The 12,230-nt window shown below is 40.8% G+C and overlaps 1 protein-coding gene across 4 annotated transcripts in view; it reads right to left on the bottom strand.

Annotated features, from left to right (window-relative positions):
- The window catches only part of dnaaf9 (dynein axonemal assembly factor 9), a 217,442-nt gene that overhangs the window by 149,343 nt on the left and 55,869 nt on the right, over positions 1–12,230 (bottom strand). For all 4 annotated transcript variants that reach the window (XM_087991656.1, XM_087991651.1, XM_043696328.2 and 1 more), the window contains 3 exons: positions 9,571–9,706; positions 216–297; positions 88–124 (listed from right to left, as the gene is read on the bottom strand). In XM_087991656.1, the coding sequence (XP_087847782.1) occupies positions 88–124; positions 216–297; positions 9,571–9,706 (255 nt within the window). The remainder of the gene's footprint in view (positions 1–87; positions 125–215; positions 298–9,570; positions 9,707–12,230) is intronic.

The following is a 12,230-nucleotide window of genomic DNA, read 5'->3' as shown; positions in this document are numbered from 1 at the left end:
TTGATAGCCACTGTAGCTAACACTGATCCTATACCATTATTCATGTCTTTATTCTTAAAGATGGCATAGAGAGTCAGTAAAACTTACAAGAGTTCATTATTTTTCTGTTGATTGTTGTCTTTGCCTGCAAGAATTGAATTAAAATAGGCATTCATTTAATTTCTGAAAATCATTACAAATATAGAAACACATGAAATATTTAAAGATCAGCTTACCCATATAAGGTACATGTGAATTTCCAAAAAAGAATGTCCTTGAGCATCCTAAAGGCCCTCTGGGAGATGTGCACTGCACAACCTAGAAGTTATTATTGTATTTGTATTATTTCATCTAAACCTGGCAAACAAGCAAATAACAATTCTCCACATTTTCAGACAAAAACAAAGTTTGATCTAAGTTCAGAATTAACAAATGAAGCACAACCATTTAAAAAAAGACAGCCATAAGGATTAGCTTGTAACTTTGTAGTATTTCCCAGAGCATGCTTTTTTGTCACAACTCCGAATATATCTTGTGCAGACAACTAAATTAAGAACCCAAATGAATGTGACTAAAAAAAAACTTCTGGCTATTATACTGAAACTTTCCAAAGAATCATTAACAATGTTTTCAACATTGAAGATAAAATATCAACTTATCTCTTGGCCATCTAATTCAGTCTACAGGAATTGTTTAACATTTAGTTGAGAAATGAGCGTGCAGTTAACTAACGTACACTTGTCTATATCGAACAGGTTCGAGAGTCTCGCTCCCTTTGCGGATGGGAATGGGGACTGCAGGGAAGATGAGGAAACTGACCCGGGCATCATGGTGCAGGAAGCTATTCAAGTGGGGAGGAAAGAAGAGAAGTGTAGTTGTAATTGGGGATCGTAAAGTTAGGGGCATGATCCTGGACACAGAACAGTATCTAAGACTCCCAAAGGTTATGTTGTCTACCTGGTGCTTGGGCTTGGGCTCTTTCATTTGGGCTGCAGAGAAACGGATTGGGAGGATAAAAATCCAGTTATTGTGGTCCACTTAGATACTAATTACATAGATAAAACTAGGGCAGAGGTTCTGCTAACAGATTATGACCAACTAGGAGCGAAATTAAAAAGCAGAACCAAAAAAAGGTAATCATCTCTGGACCTGAGCCACGAGCTAACTGAGACAAGGTCAATAAAATTAAGCAGGTAAATGTAATGGTAAAGGTCCTAGGGAGTGTTGCTGAACGAAGAGACCTTGGAGTGCAGATTCATAGCTCCTTGAACGTGGAGTCGCAAGTAGATAGGATAGCGAAGAAGGCGTTTGGTATGCTTTCTTTTATTGGTCAGAGTATGGAGTACAGGAGTTGGGAAGTCAGGTTGCGGCTGTACAGGACATTTGGTTAGGCCACTGTTGGAATATTGCGTGCAATTCTGGGCCCGTTCCTATCGGAAAGATGTTGTGAAACTTAAAACAGTTCAGAAAAGATTTACAAGGATGTTGCCAGGGTTTGAGCTATGGGGAGAGGCTGAACAGGCTGGGACTGTTTTCCCTGGAGCATCGGAGGCTAAGGGGTAACCTTATAGAGGTTTACAAAACTATGAGGGGCATGGATAGGGTAAATAGGCAAAGTCTTTTCACTGGGGTTGGGGAGTCCAGAACTAGAGGGTTTAGGGTGAGTGGGGAAAAATATAGGGAGAGACCTAAGGGGCACTTTTTCACACAGAGGGTGGTACAGGTATGGAATGAGCTGCCAGAAGGAAGTGGTGGAGGCTGGTGCAATTGCAACATTTAAAAGGCATCTGGATGGGTATATGAATAGGAAGGGTTTGGAGGGATATGGGCAGGGTGCTGGCTAGTGGGATTAGATTGGGTTGGGATATCTGGTCGGCATGGACGTGTTGGACCAAAGGATCTGTTTCCATGCAGTACATTTCTATGACTCAATGAAATGTGTGGTTTAAAGATTGGTGTGAACGGCTTTGATTTCATGGGACATTGGCACCAGTATGGCAGAAATGGGGATCTGTTCGGATGGGACGGTCTTCACCTGAATTGTGATGGGACCAGAATCCTAGCGTCATGTAACTGGGGCTGTAGACAGAGCTTTAAACTAAATGGGGTGGAGTGGGGTTCAGTTTTGGGGTAACTGGAAAATCCCAATTAAAAGGAGGTAAGCGTACAGGTTAGCGATTTGGTGGATGGTTACCAGACAATAAAGGTGAGGGACAGAACACAAATGTCTTTATGCACCAAGGAATTATAAAAGAGTAAGGAAACTTATCAGTAGAACAAATTTTAAAAGTTTGTATCTAAATGCACAAAGCATTTGAAAAAAAATTAATGAGTTAATGGTACAAATAGAAACAAAGGGTATGATTTGGTAGCGATTACTGGGACATGGTCACAAGTAGACTAAGTCTGGAATTTGAACACCCAAAAGGTACTCAGCAGTTCAGAAAGATAGACAAAGAAAAAGGAGGTGGTATAGCTTTGCTGGTAAAATAAGAGATCAGTGTTGTAATGAGAAATAAGTACAGGAGATCAAGATGTCGAATCAGTCCGAGTAGAAATAATCTACAGGCTCCCAAACAAAAGCTCCACAGTGGGGCACAGTATAAACCAGGAAATATTAGAGGCTTGCAAGAAAGATATGGCAATATCATGGGTGATATTTAACGTGCACATAGATTGGAAGGATCAAATTAGCAAGGGTAGCCGACAGGCAGAGCTCAATGAATGTATTAGAGATTGTTTCTTGGAGCAGTATGTTGTGAGAACAGGCTACACTGGATTTGGTATTGTGTAATGAGGAGAGATCAATTGATGACATCATAGTTAAGAATCCTTTCAGGAGTCATGATCAAAGTATGATAGAATTCAAAATTCAGTTTGTGGGTAAGAAAGTAGAGTCTTGCACCACTGTTCTGGAACTGATCACAGGAAATTACATAGGCATAAGGACAGATGGCCTGAGTAGATTGGGCAGAAAGCCTAAAAGGCAAGATGGATTAGCAGTGACAGTTGTTTAAGGAGATCCTCAACTCTTCACAACTAAAACATATCCTAGTGAGGAAGAAAGATTGGTGAGGTGGTCAAAAAAATAAATCCATGGCCAAACAAGGCGGTTAAGTACAATATAAAGTAACAAATTTGGGTACACCATATTGCAAAGGCCAGTGGCAGACTGGAAGATTGGCAAACTTTCAAATATAAAGAAAGGGATAATAAAAAATTAAATTAAAAGAGCTAAGGTAAATTGTAAAGGAAAACTAGCAATACCTTATATACAAATATAAAAGGGAATAGAGTTGTTAAAGGTAAGTGGTGGCCCCTTCGAAGATGAAGCCGCAGTATTAATACTGGGGAACACAGATGGCAGAGATGTTACATCAATTCTTTGTTTTAGTTTTCATGATGGAAGACAGTAGTAATGTTCCTACTGGAACAGGCAAGTCAGAGGCAGTTGAAAGGGTAGAACTTAGAACAATCAATAACGATAAGGAAAAGGTACTCAGCAAACTATTAGCACTGACAGCGGACAAGTCCTCTGGTCTAATGGCCTACATCCTAGGGTATTAAAGGAAGTGGCAGCGGAAATAGTGGATCCACTGGTTACAATATTGCAACATTCCCTGGACATGGAAAATTGCAAATGTAATGCCCTTATTCAAAAAGAGAGGCAATATATGGGAATTTACACACCAGTTAGTTTGACATCTGTTGTTGGGAAAGGGTGAGAATCAATTAGCAAGGAAGCAATATCAAGATATTTGCAAAGTCAAAACGTTATCCATCAGAGTCAGCATGAAGGACAAATCATGTTTGATTAATTTGCTAGTTCTTCAAAGATGTAACGAGCAAAGTGGATAATGGCAATCCTGTAAAGCAATATATCTGTATTTGTGGAAGGCATTTGATAAGGTGCTGCACAAAAGGTTAATTCATGACATTGGATTGTATTGGATTATATGTAATTTATTAGCTTGGATAGGTGACTGGCTGATGGACAAAAGAAAAGAGTAACTAATGGGTGCCACAGGGTTCAGTCCTTGAGCCCAACTATTTACAATCTACATTAATGACTTGGATACAAGGGTAGAAGGCTCTATAGCCAAATTTGCAGATGGCACAGAAATAGGCGGGATAGTACAAAGTAATGAGGAAATAAGAACCTTATGAATGAATATAAATAGGTTAAGAGAGTGGGCCAATATGTGGCAGATGGAGTTTAACACGGGTCAGCGTAACATCATGCACTTTGATGGAAAGATGGAAAGGCAAACCATTCTCTGAATTAAAAATCACAACACCAGGTTATAGTTCAACAAGTTTAATTGGAAGCACTAGCTTTCAGAGCACTGCTCTTCATCAGGTGATTGTGGAAAACACAATTGTAAGACACAGAATTTACAGCAAAAGTTTACAGTGTGATGTAATTGAAATTATACATTGAAAAATACCTTGATTGTTTGTGGAGTCTCTCATCTGTTGGATGACCCTGATGGTTTGACTTCTTTCATATGTAAATCACAAAACTTTTTATTTTAAAAAAGAAAGTTACATTCTCAGGTTAACTGTAACAATTGGCAACAGCCAGATAAGATGTTAAGATGTTGAAGGATAGCTACCCTGTGTTCCCGGTCTGTGCCATAATGTTTAGACTAATTCTAATTAACAGAGTCTTACATGGGTTCATGCAGTTTTTGAGCAAAGTACAATGTAACTCTGCAAGTACAAATTCACCCCACAAACGTGCATGTGTCCTCCTGTGTCTGGGGTGGGGGGTTGTGAGTGTATGTGTGTGCACCAGAGTGTAAAGTGTCCAGGTCTGAGAGAGGATGCATGTGAGAGTGTGGGAGTGTGTGTCTGTAGGAGTGAGAGAGTGTTTGAGAGAGTGTCTGTGTATACGTGTGCCTGTGTGTATGTGTGTATAGGAGTGCATGTGAGTGTGTAGTGCAATGGTGGTCACCTGTAGTGTGACATGAACCCAAGGTCCCGGTTGAGGCCCTCCCTATGGGTACGGAACTCAGCTATCAGTCTCTGCTCGGCCACTTTTCGCTGCTGCCTGTCCCGAAGTCCGCCTTGGAGGATGGTCACCCTAAGGTCTGAGGTCGAATGCCCTGGACCACTGAAGTGTTCCCCAGCTGGAAGGGAACACTCCTGCCTGTTGATTGCTGTGCAGTGCTCATTCATTCGTTGCCGTGGCCTTTGCTCAGTTTCCCCAATGTACCATGCCTCAGGGCATCCTTGCCTGCAACGTATAAGATAGACAGTGTTGGCTGAGTCACATGAGTACCTGCCACATACATGGTGGGAGGAGATGTCCCCACGTGTATTGGTGGTGTCCATATCCACACACTGACACGTCTTGCAGCGTATACCATGACAGGATTGTATGGGAGTTGTCCTGTAAGCCGGGCAATTTGCTACAAACAATGATCTGTTGGAGGTTTGGTAGTTATTTAAAAGGTGAGCAGTGGAGGTGTGGGGAAGGTCTTGGCAAAGTGCTCATCCTCATTGATAACGTGCTGCAGGTCACGAAGAACATGGCGTAGTTTTTTGGCTCCTGGGAAGTTCTGGACAACGAAGGGTACCCTGTCGGTTACAGCAGGTGCCTGTCTCCTGAGGAGGTCATCACAGTTCCTTGCTGTGGCATGTCTGAACTGGCAGTTGATGAATTGAGCATCATATCCCGTTCTTATGATGGAACCCAGAGTCCTTCCAGGTGCCCGTCACGTTCCTCCTCATCTGAACAGATCCGGAGTACGTATAGGGCTTGTCCATAAGGGATGGCTGATTTAAAATGTGTTTTGGGTGAAAGCTTTGATAAAACTTCGCAGTGATATCAACAAGCTTCGTCCCACCAACAAACTCACTATGGACTACTCTCTACTATCTGTCTCATTCATGGACACATGCATCTCCAACAAGGATGGACACCTCAGCACCACACACTACTGCAAACCCACAGACAACCTCTCAATGCTACACTTCTCCAGCTTCCACCCAAAACATGAAAACAGCCATCCCTTATGGACAAGCTCTACGCGTACTTGGATACAAAAGCTTTGGACTGGGCTGGTGTATTCAGTGCTCTGAATTTGCCCAGATTGTCATTCCATCTGTCTTCATTTGGAGCCAGAGCGAGACCGAGATTAGTCATTTGGAGACGGTGCCTGGGGTCCTATCGATGTCCAGGACTGTTCTTGGCAGCATTTCAGCAAGCCAAAGTCACTTTTAATCATTGTAAACAAAAGACACCATCATTGCACCTGTGTTGGGAACACTTCTTTGATGTAATGTTTTTACGAGACTTGAGATCTTCTTCTGGTAATCCAAAATTCGGATAATTGATATTCAGATAATCGAGGTTCCTCTGTACTCGTCTTTAGAAGAGACGATTGCAATGCATACTGACATAATCTAAAGTCTGATGTTTTGTTTGCAGTTATTACGGCTAGCCCTTCATCCTTTCGTTTGAATATGTAAAATATATTTGTTGGTTTCCAAGATGATTAGAAAGCAGTGTGACACTGCCTGTATCTTCCATCGCCCAATTTTGAACAACTCCGCTATTTGGAAGATGTCCAAAGCCAGCTACCAGTTTTTTTTAATACTTCCATATCGCAAATAAATGGGCTTTCCTAACAATTTGATTCTATTTATTGTATCTGTGCTATCAAAAACTCTGATGTAAGCTACTGTTGAAGCCAGCCAAACGTAAGGACTGCAGATGCTAGAAACCAGAGTTTAGATCAGAGTGGTGCTGGAAAAGCACAGCAGGTCAGGCAGCATCTGAGGAGCAGGAAAAAAAACAAAAAAAAAAGGACTTTTTGAGCAAAAGCCCTTCATCAGGAATAGAAGCAGAAAGCTCCAGGGTGGAGAGATAAATGGGAGGAGTGGGGAGGGGGGAGCTGCGGAGAAGGTAGCAAAGAGTACAATAGGTGAATGGGGTGGGGATGGAGGTGATAGGTCAGAGGGGAGGGTGGAGCGAATAGGTGGGAAGCCATTTGATCAACACTAAAGAAAGATGTGAAGTGGTATTCCGGAGAACCAAAAATGAACTGACAAAAAACAAGATTAAGGTTGTTGTCTGGACTTATGGAAGAGATCGTCATCAATAAGCCTGTCAAAGTTTAAATCTTGCCACCAGTCTTGACAGTGTTCTTTTTAAATTAACCAACATCAGTCTTAGATACAAAATAAATCTGATGAGATTTAAGAAAGTTCATAAGAAAAAGCCAGGGAAATATAGGCCAGTGAGGCTGACATCAGTGGTGGGCAAGTTAGAGTCATAGAAACAGATCCTTTGGTCCAACCCATCCATGCCAACCAGATATCCCAACGCAATCTAGTCCGACCTGCCAGCACCCGGCCCATATCCCTCCAAACCCTTCCTATTCATATACCCATCCAAATTGCCTTTTAAAATGTTGAAATTGTACCAGCCTGCACCACTTCCTTTGGTAGCTCATTCAATACACATACCACCCTCTGCATGAAAAAGTTGCCCCTTAGGTCTCTTTTATATCTTTCCCTTCTCACCCTAAACCTATGCCCTCTAGTTCTGCACTCCCTGACTCCAGGGAAAAGACTTTGTCTATTTATCCTATCCATGCCCCTCAATTTTGTAAACTTCTATAAAGGTCATTCCTCAACCTCCGATGTTCCAGGAAAAACAGCCCTAGCCTATTCAGCATCTCCTTATAGCTCAAATCCTCCAACCCTGGCAACATCCATAGTAAATCTTTTCTGGACCCTTTCAAGTTTCACAACATCCTTCCGATAGAAAGGAGACCAGAACAGCACACAATATTCTAACAGTGGTCTAACCAATGTCCTGCACAGCCACACTGTTACCTCTCACCTCCTGTACTCAATACTCTGACTAATAAAGGAAAGCATACCAAACGCCTTCTTCACGATTCTATCTACCTGCGACTCCACTTTCAAGGAGCTATGAACCTGCACTCCAAGGTCTCTTCATTCAGCAACACTCCCTAGTGTATAAGTATACCATTATGTGTATAAGTCCTGCTAAAGATTTGCTTGTTGGAGGGAATCCTGAGGGACAGGATTTACATGTATTTAAAAAGGCAAGGACTGATTAGCAATAGTCAGCATTGCTTTATGCATGAGAAATCTTGTCTTAAGAACTTGATTGAGTTTTTTGAAGAAGTAACGAAGAGGATTGATGAGGACAGAGCAGTGGACATGATCGAAATAGACTTCAAGAAGGCATTCGACAAGATTTCTCATCATAAACTGGTTAGCAAAATTAGATCTCATGGAATACAGGGAGAACTGGCTTGAAGATAGAAGACAGAGGATGGTGGTGAAGGGTTGCTTTTCAGACTGGGAGCCTCTGACCGGTGGTGTGCCACAAGGATCAGTGCTGGGTGCACTTTTTTAAAAATTATATGGATATGAACACAGAAGGGATAGTTAGTAAGTCTGCAGATGACACCAAAATTGGAGGTGTAGTGGATAGCGAAGGTGGTTACCTCAGAGTGCAATGGGATCTTGATCAGATGGGCTAATAGGCTGAGGAGTGGCAGATGGAGTTTAATTTAGATAAATGTGACATGCTGCCTTTTGGAAAGGCAAATCAGAGCCGGACTTATACATTTAATGTTATGGTCCTGTGGAGTGTTGCTGAACAAAGACCTTGGAGTGCAGGTTCATAGCTCCTTGAAATGTAGAGTTGCAGGTTGATAGGATAGTGAAGGCGGCACTTGGTATGCTTTCCTATATTGGTATTGAGTATAGAGTATCGCTGTTGGGAGGTCATGTTGCAGCTGTACAGGAAATTGGTTAGGCCACTTTTGGAATGTTGCGTGCAATTCTGGTGTATTTCCTATTGGAAGGATTTTGTGAAATTTGAAAGGGTTCAAAAAAAGATTTTCAAGGATGGGGGAGAGGCTGAATAGGCTGGGTCTGTTCACCCTCGAGCATCAGAGGTTGAAGGGTGACCTTATAGAGGTTTATAAAATCACAAGAGGCATGGATAGGATTAATATGGGGTTGGGTGAGTCCAGAACTCGAGGGTTTAAGCTGAGGGTGAGAGGAGAAAGATTTAAAAGGGATCTAAGTGGCAACACTTTCACGTAGACGGTGGTGCGGGTATGGAATGAGTTGCCAGAGGAAATGGTGAAGGCTGGTACAATTACAACAGCATTTAAAAGGAATCTGAATGTGTATCTGGATAGGAAGGATTTAGAAGGATATGGGCGAAATGCTGGCATATGGGACGAGTTTAGATTAGGATATCTGGTCAGAATGGATGAGTTGTACCGACAGGTCTGTTTCCGTGCTATATATCTCTATGACTATGAGACGCATTATGCAAAGCTACTTGGATGCAACCCAATTTGAAGATGTCCTCTGCCAATAAATTCATGAACACAGTTTTGAAATTCATTTTGTCATCTTAAACTTCCGCTTTCAAGAACAATGAAAAATCCAAACTAACAGACCTGAGGAATAATTTTTTTTTGTATCCATGACAGAAATACAAAGTATTTTAGTGGGAAATTTGCAACAACTTCAAAAATACAAGCATAATCAAATGTATAAAAATAGGAGATGGGAAAAATGAATTACCATATGTCTGGCAGTGCCTCCTCTGTTGTTTGTGTTTCGAACAAGGTGACCCTCAGATGGAAAAGTAAAGCTGTATGAGTTTAAGTTTTCTTTTGTTGAATGACAACCAAAAAGAACAAAAGGTTGCCGGTCAGTGCTGCATAAGAAGCAAAAAAGAAAAAAAGTTATTTTGGAAATTTTTGCCCAATTTCACGAAAAAAGCAAAAGGCTTATATATTATTGCAAACACCTCAATGCACTTTCCAAGCAAAGTATCTTTCTGAAATGTAGTCACTATTCTAACATACAAAACAGGGAAGAAAGTATATGCACAGCAAGCTTCCACAAAGAGCAACGACCAGATAATCCTTTATGATGCTGACTGAGGAATACATTTTGCCCAGGCAAGCAGAAATCACTCTGCCGCTCTTCTTTATCCAACCAACAGGCTGATGGAGCACTGGGTACCGCATTCACCTCCTTCTGAAGAAAAAGATATAAACGAATTGGAAGCAGTTCAGAGAAGGTTTACTTGACGAATGTGACAGTTCTCACATGAGGAAAGATTGGGCAGAGCTAGGCTTCTATCTGCTACATTTTAGTGAGGAAAGAGGTAACGTGACACAAACATACAAGATCCCAAGTGGGCATGACAGGATAAAAGTGGAAAGGACGTCTCCTCTTTTGAGAGAACATACAAGGAGTCATTGTCTAAAAATAAGGAGCTGCCCATTTAAGACACAGATGAGGTTCTTTTCTGCACAAAATGTCCCGAGTCTTTGGAGGAACTGAGTTTAAAATATTTTTAAAACAGAAGTAGTAAGATTCTTGGTAAGCATGGGGAGGAACTATTATAACAGTCAGAGAGAATATGGAGTAGAGGATACAATTAAATCAGCTATGATCTATTTAAATTAGAACAGGTTCAAAGTGGCCATGTCGCCTACTATTTATTTGTACATAAGGGTATCTATTGAGGACCTGATCAAGTGGGGTCCAACACTGTCCAGATGAGCACTATTAAACAGCATCGTTTCTGTCTGATAGACCCAATGCTGTGTTTCCACTGATTTTTCAACCAGTAGAAGGCACCTCTGCTGCACAAACTATTCTTACATTCTCAAACTCAACAAAATAAAGCTTTTAATAAATAATGAAATGTATCCTGGTCATGAGCACAGCTCTGAATATCTTGGACTTTCAGCTGAAATGGGGAATTTAGTGATACTTTATACTTAGCGAGTGAAGTCAATCAACATTTCTAAATCCCCTTAAAATAAATCTCTTTCCAAATACTGTGAAGGTGTAAGCAGAAACCGGCCCTAAATTTTGATTCAGAAATCAGTTTCCATGGTCACATAAAATTGAATTCAATTTTGTACGTACAGATAGGTACAATGGAAAAGATTTGGAGAAAATAAAATTTGTTCTAATTTTCAATCCTACAGAATTCATTTAGATATATTTATTCATTGGAAAGATTGACAGTTTTAAATAGCTATATCAAAAATTACTTCGAAACGTTCCCTGTATTTCGTAATTTAGTCTAAAACAAATAACCCCCTCAACCCTTTTCTCATTCTTACACTTTTGAAAATTGTGGAAGAATTGGGCAAGAACTTTTAACATCAGCATTCGAAAGGAGTACTGAATGTTTTGAAAAACAAATAACCTCACATTAAAGCTAACAGTGTAATAACATCATTTGAATAAGCAGTGTTTGAAGCGCTGACAGACAAGGGGCTCTCTGAACAAATATAGCTGGGTGGCAACAAGAATTTGATTAATCTAAGGGACTAGTAACCAGCTATTGATGATGAACGCCTTATGCTCGGTTTAACTACCTCGGCCTGATAGAGAGAAGTGTTTTGATCTTCACCAGAGTAGATGCCATTTCTCTGTTCTCGGCAGTCAAAATCAATTTTAAACCTGAAGAAAATCAGTTCATATTTCCTTCTGCACTTATAATCTATGACTTTTAACTAATAAGATCTTTTATAAGCAAACCAGCCACCTTGTGTTCATTGCAAACCAGTGAAAGCATCTGGAGAAAAGCAACTCAAAAGCACATTCTGACAAGCATGGGGATTAGAAGGATTGTTTGACGAAATTTAGATTTTAGACTGTACAAGGGATAAATGATACCTACATATTGAAAGCAACTTAGAGATTAATGTCAACAGGATTTCTCCATGCACCTGTGTAATCAGAAGACAATGTTAATGAAAACATTCTAAGATGTCTCTGGAGAAGTGACAGAATAGAACAGACCTTGAGAAAGAAAGAAGACAGCATCACCTAGGGCAGGATGCAGAAGAGATTCACTGGGATGTTGACTAGGATGGAGCGTCTCAGCCGTGAATAGAAGCTGGATAGGCTCTGCTTATTTTCTTTACAAACAGAAGGCTGAGGGAGGACCTGTTTGAGATGTCTAAGATCATGACAGGGACAGAGTTGTTAGGAAGCAGCTCTTCAGCTTAGCACTTGAAATAGTACAACATTTAAAGCTATGAACCAAGTGATGGAAAGTGGGATTAGTGGAAATAGGTTGGCACAGACTGAATGGATGGAACGGTCTCATCCATGCACTGTGAAGATTGATTGTTCACTCCCTGGCTGGGTGAAAGACACACTAAGCAACAACACAAAAGGGACAAAACTATCATAAAACGTATACTATC

Source organism: Chiloscyllium plagiosum, unplaced genomic scaffold (assembly GCF_037043375.1).
Source record: "Chiloscyllium plagiosum isolate Xiang-an unplaced genomic scaffold, Cpla_swu_hap1 HiC_scaffold_1, whole genome shotgun sequence".
Lineage (NCBI taxonomy): Eukaryota > Metazoa > Chordata > Chondrichthyes > Orectolobiformes > Hemiscylliidae > Chiloscyllium > Chiloscyllium plagiosum.
Note: the sequence above shows the minus strand (reverse complement) of the source record. Positions and strands in the feature narration are given on the sequence as shown.